Consider the following 5773-nt stretch of genomic DNA (forward strand, 5'->3'; position numbering starts at 1 on the left):
TGGCGGTAGCGTGTAATCGTGAAACGCAAAAAAACTAGCCACCTATCATATTTTGGAATCAATAGTTGAAAAGTTTTGTGGTAAATATCATAACGGCGTATCTGCGAACATCTATTAAGAATAATCGATCACTGTAGATACTAAACGTGACAAGCTGCTGATGGACAATGACGAAAGTGTGACGTCTGTTTGTCTGTTGGGATACGATGAAAACGGGCACAAAAGAGGTACTTATAGCAGCTAAAACTCATAATTGCTTCATTTTGACACGCAATATGGATTTCGCATTCGTATCCTGTTGCTCTAATTGACTTATTAACGTCATTTTATTAAATACAATTTTGTCACAATCGGTCTCGGACTCGGGGAGTAACATCCGTTTATACATGTACGATTTATCTATTTATGAGTTCGCCCGGACACAACGTTAAAAGAACGGAAAGTTTCGTTTTGCACTGAAGGTGGTGGTGTGATAATTGCCATTGATATGGAGTTGATAGCACGATGCAATGATGATCTGGTGGGTGTGGATTTGCGGAATGAATTCACTCGAATAATTGGATATTAATACGTAATTTATTTGAAACCATCATGTGAACCGTCGGAACGATATAGCATCTCTATGGTTGGTTTAAGCGTTTATCTTCTGCTTGACACAAAATTGTTGGTTTTTGGCTGACAGTACTGGCTACCGTGTTTGAGAGATTTACGAACTGTCCGTCGCAGCAGTACTATTCATCATCTGGGGAGTCGGCCTCGGTGCGAGTACGGAACGGAACATCCTAAGAACATTTGATATCTTATCTCAGAGCTGAGCAAATTTTGTCTGTCTCATCATGTTATATTGGGTAACGAGGAAAAATGGGTTCGGAACGTGTACTATAGAGTTGTAAAACTTAACAGGAAGAAAACAAGAACATCTAATATCATCTAGCGTTTAAAACGTAAATATGGTTCCTCGAGGGGACTCTCGAATAAGTTTTGCTCATTTACAACTTTGGCCTCTTATTGCTGCGGATTGGACTCCGCATGCTATGAATATGTATAATTTTATATATCATTCTTCATTAGTGGATTATACACGTGGTTAATCCTATTGATCTAATTAACATCAGAACTTTACAATCGTTCAATCAAAATATTTGCAGCGTTCATATCCGACCGAGCCTATCTTATGTGCCTTTAGCTATCATTTTATGATAATGATCCCGCAACGAACCAATAAACATCTCGACTAATGCCACATATTTACTACCGGACATCATCATTCACTCAGTTTTGTGCACATTCTTCTTCTCCATTCACTCTCGCTTTTCTTTCCCGCTCACTTGCGCATTGCGCGCTCTCACTCACTTCTGGTTTTTAGACTATGTACAAGCTTCTGTATTGGCCGATTCGATTCGCACCGTTGCTCTTCATGTTGACCAATATCCTGTAGAGGCGCCGGGTCCGCCTGGGATGGTAGGAACGCTAGGAGAAATTGTCGTTGTGGCCCAGTTGATTTTGGCTGCCGTCGAACTCCTCTTCCGATGCCTTCTTAAGGCAATCTCTCACAGCTTGGAGTATGATACCTACCCTACGATCCAACGCGGTCAGATGCGGTTCCCAGAGGACCGGTGCAATCGGATCTACCGACAGCGATTCCCTCATCCTTTCCGAGAGCGTCTTCGGACCATTGTGAAGCAGTAGCAGCGTTTCGAGTGTTGATGATCGAATCAGGCAGCACTGGAGCAAGGGCGCCAAAATCGATAATTCATCGTGGAAAGGTCGACCAAATCCTCGGCCGTGGTCCAGATGAATGGGGAACGTGTCGTTTCCGAAGATCTTGAACGTTTCGTAGTGATGCCGGTCCATGTTCCCAATTAGGAAATCGAAAACCGACATATCCATCAGATCTAGCAATCGACGATCTTCATCGTACGGGGGAATGTCGCGAACCATGGCGCAGTAGTCGGGATCAGTTTCCCACTGTGCCTTCCTGCGCTTGTGGTACGACCGACGCCAGGGATGGCGCCACACTTTTCGCTGAGTATCCTGCTGAGTCGGTAGAAAAGCAGCAAACGACCCCTCCAGCGTATCCGGATTGCCACAGATGGCATGGGACGTATCACAATAGTAGGAACATTTACCGTGGAAACACTTGTTCCGAGCCGGCGATATGAAGAATGTCTTCAGTAGGTTATCGTCACATACCCGCTCGATTTCTGTGGTAATGTTGAGAAGTCGTCCGGTAACTGGCATTGCTCGCCGGAATCCCATTAACCGATCCAGATGGAATGCCGCAATTTCCGCTGTGTGTCTCTCGTAATCGGTGAAGTAAAAATGGTTTGGCAGCGTTTGTTGTTCCCTTGGAAATCGCATCGGTTTGAACAAAGCATGAATATCGTTTGGGTATTCAATGATCAACTTAATTTGGGTTCCGCCTTCCTTCTGAACAACGTGCTTGATGGGCAACTTTACCATGTCTTCTATCACAGCATCCACAAGGGTATCACTTTTCGAGTAAAGTTCATTTTTTGTAATGGAAAGCTGGAACTTTTCCAGATTGCTTGCATTATTGCTGATCCTCAGATCTAGCATTTCAGCTAATGTCGGATTGACAAAATCTTCGTGGTCTTCTTTGATAACTATCCGTTCGTAGTATTCTGGATTGCGACGATTTTTCGGGGCTACCACCATTGCGGTCAGATCCTTAAATCGGTCATGGGGAGGAGTCGTAGTAATCTGTTTGCTTGGGTAACCTGATCCGGAAGTATCAGTCCGACTTCGGGTATGGGCATTCGTGGTAAGGTACTCCTTGGAACCGGACGCATTACTTTTGGCAAGATACTTCCGGTGAAATTCGTTATAAATTCCTCCCTTGTCTTCATCGTTGGCGAATCGTATCCGCGCATGAGATGGTATAAATTCACCTCGGGAAACTCCAAGGTCCATTTGAAGATCGATCACCAGTAATAATGTGAACAGCACAAGCGTGGCACCGAAGCCAAGCGCTAGGCGCTCTTTCAGTTTTTTCGACCGAATCCAGTACATCTTCGATGATCTTTCGTTCTGGCCGTGGTCAGGGTCGCACTGGCGACTGATCCTCTCACTTCAAACACCAATTATCGAATGATTGCCACTCAAAACACTTTCGATTCAGCTCGGTTCATTACCAGAGCAATCTTTTGCACCATCACCGAGTGGAACATTTTATGCGACTCAGCAAATCACTCTGTTTTATTCAACTACTCCCGGGCACAAATTGTTTTTATGTTTTCGTCACTATCACTGTAAAAGGGCACCATCTACCATCGGGCCTCAACAGTCCATGTCTGTGCACTTTGATTGTTTTTCACCGGTGTCAGCATTTTCGATGTTTCTCCCTTCGAGATTTTTACCTTTATTCACACTTAAATACCGCAACCACAATCAAGTGCAAGTAGTCTACAGCGAAGATCCTTCACGACTTGCACCGTAAAGCCGAGGGCACTGCTGATTCAGCTGCTTCAAACAAAAACATAACATTTGCCGTTCATCCAACTCGGGGCTAATCTTCTCATCTAAACACTTCTCAGTCTGTCGTCACGTGGCCCCCGCTTGGAACGTCTTCGTATTCTCTGCACTCTAGTTTCAAGATGATACCTGTATCCGCACAGTATTGCAAGAATCTCGTTAAAACTGACTCTACCTACTCCCGCAGCTCAGCGACGAACACTTGCGAAATCACCCGGTTCTCGCGCACTACTAGCGGCGTAATTTCGTGATAAGATTAAGCTTCCCGCTGCGCTTGCTCTCTCACTCTCTTTCTGCTACTCTACGTGTCTAACCCTCTCTTGCCCGTTTTGCACTCACACGCGAAAGAACACTCTACCCGTCCAATTTCAATAACAAACCGACCTTCGTTCCACACTCTCGCCCAACACTTTCGCACTCGCACACTTTGAACAAAAAAAATCGCAGAATCTTCAATCTTTCAATCTCCAAGTTCTACGGTGAAGAACCAGCCAGCAACCGAACAATGGTGCGAATAAAGCATCGATCATTTACATAATCTCCGCTCGTGGCCAGTCGCGAAACGAGGTTACCGACAACGGCGATAGAGCCGCTTCTTTGCTTGCTGTGCTTTGATCTGGAGCTCTTCTCCGGTCCGGTGATGCGCGCGGTCGTTTTTTGGAAGCTGGCGTCTCGCGTGGGCTCTGAATCGATACTGATGGCCCGCGCCAGCAGCGAGAGAAAGAGCACCAGATTATTGCCGGGTAATTGGCGCGTACCTTTCCTTTTTGTTTCGTCGTCGAAAACAGCTGAGCCGACGAAAGCTGCTTGCCGGTTTGTGGCTTCGGTTTTTTTTTTGAGTATTTTGTTTTGTTATGGTGCCTCGATCCGGACAGGTGCGTGCGAGGTTTCAAAGTGACGATCCGGGAGGCGCTTGTTATCGTTTATCCCAAACCGTTCGTCGTCGATTCGGTTGGTAGCTTCGTAGTCCTCGTCGTTGTCGTTCGATACCTATCGAATGATACATGCTTATGGTGATGAGGATGCTTGGCTTATCTACCCAGCTCTTCTTCACAGGTAAATGGATGGCCTCGATGATGATCGAGGGCGACAATGGCTGCGGGCCGATAACAATGCACGCTTAGCGCTTGGGTATTATTGATGCTGCCCAGAGGTGGAGTCGATCGATCTGGAACAAAAGAGATAAATACGGTGAACGTTTGAGGTGTCAGTTTCAGTGATTGGCAGGCTGCATATAATTATCAGGTATTGGTGACAATTGCAGAGGTCTGATATGGAAGGCGTATCTTATCAGGTGGCAAAAATAGGAAAACTGACTTGCTCTGTCTCCATTATCTAATGATTATTTTATTTTCGCTAGTTGTCATTTAAGGTGAAGATAAAACAGAGCCACACATCCCATTTTGAAGAGCACAAACCTAGAGAACCAAAAAGTGATCTGCGCTGAAATCTTGATCGATCGGTCTTCATCAGCGGGTTACCAATCATTCAGGTTTTCAGCATAAATTGTTTCCATGATTTGTGCTTCGAAAATTCAAACTATGGCTTCGGTTAATCTTCACATTAAATCTTTTTAGCAACAACATATTACATTTTGTTAATAACATATTACATTTCATTTGCCGTAGTAGTTCAGAATGTTTACTGGTAAGTTGATTTCACCTGCATATAAGAGTAAAAATTAAAGTTTTCAATTTACTTAACCTAAATATATAACGCATCACGCAACGTGGCAATAGAAGAAGATTGACTTTTGTCTAAAATCATTAATTATATTATTCGACATTTGTTCTATAACAATATTGGATATTTTTTGTAACTCATTAGTAATGTTCCAGAGAGGAAATTTCAAAATTATTTCTAAAATTTAATATTGAATTCTCTTCCTGGTATTACAACAGCTAGTCCATATTGGTATAGCATTCAACATGGCTGGCCTGAATATTTGTTTGAATATCAAAAGCTTGTTCTTACGACAAAGTTTCGATTTACTGTTAATAAGTGGACTTAGACATTTTATATTTTTGCTACATTTGACACGAATGCCCTTAATGTGATTCTTTTATAGTTACATTTTTATCTAGCATGATTTCATCTTCATCTGACCAATTTATTAGAACCCCTATCATCGTTACAACATGTCTACTTGAAGGTTTCAAATAAACGGCTCTTGTTTTGTGTGGAAATATTATCAGTTGAGGTTTTGGGAGCATTAGGAGAAATCTTCCATTTTTTGCAAGTACCGTTTTGATTCATATTACGGACACTTAAGGCCTTA

General features: G+C 43.3%; 1 protein-coding gene across 1 annotated transcript; it reads right to left on the reverse strand.

The window, feature by feature from the left end:
- Positions 1–205: 205 nt before the first annotated feature.
- LOC5576095 (extracellular serine/threonine protein CG31145) lies at positions 206–4677 on the reverse strand. The gene has a single exon (XM_001662391.2). The coding sequence runs from the start codon at positions 3031–3033 to the stop codon at positions 1471–1473; it is 1563 nt and encodes a 520-aa protein (XP_001662441.1). The 5' UTR covers positions 3034–4677; the 3' UTR covers positions 206–1470.
- Between the last annotated feature and the right edge of the window lie 1096 nt (positions 4678–5773).

The sequence above is a fragment of the Aedes aegypti genome, unplaced genomic scaffold (assembly GCF_002204515.2).
Source record: "Aedes aegypti strain LVP_AGWG unplaced genomic scaffold, AaegL5.0 Primary Assembly AGWG_AaegL5_hic_scaff_369_PBJ_arrow, whole genome shotgun sequence".
Lineage (NCBI taxonomy): Eukaryota > Metazoa > Arthropoda > Insecta > Diptera > Culicidae > Aedes > Aedes aegypti.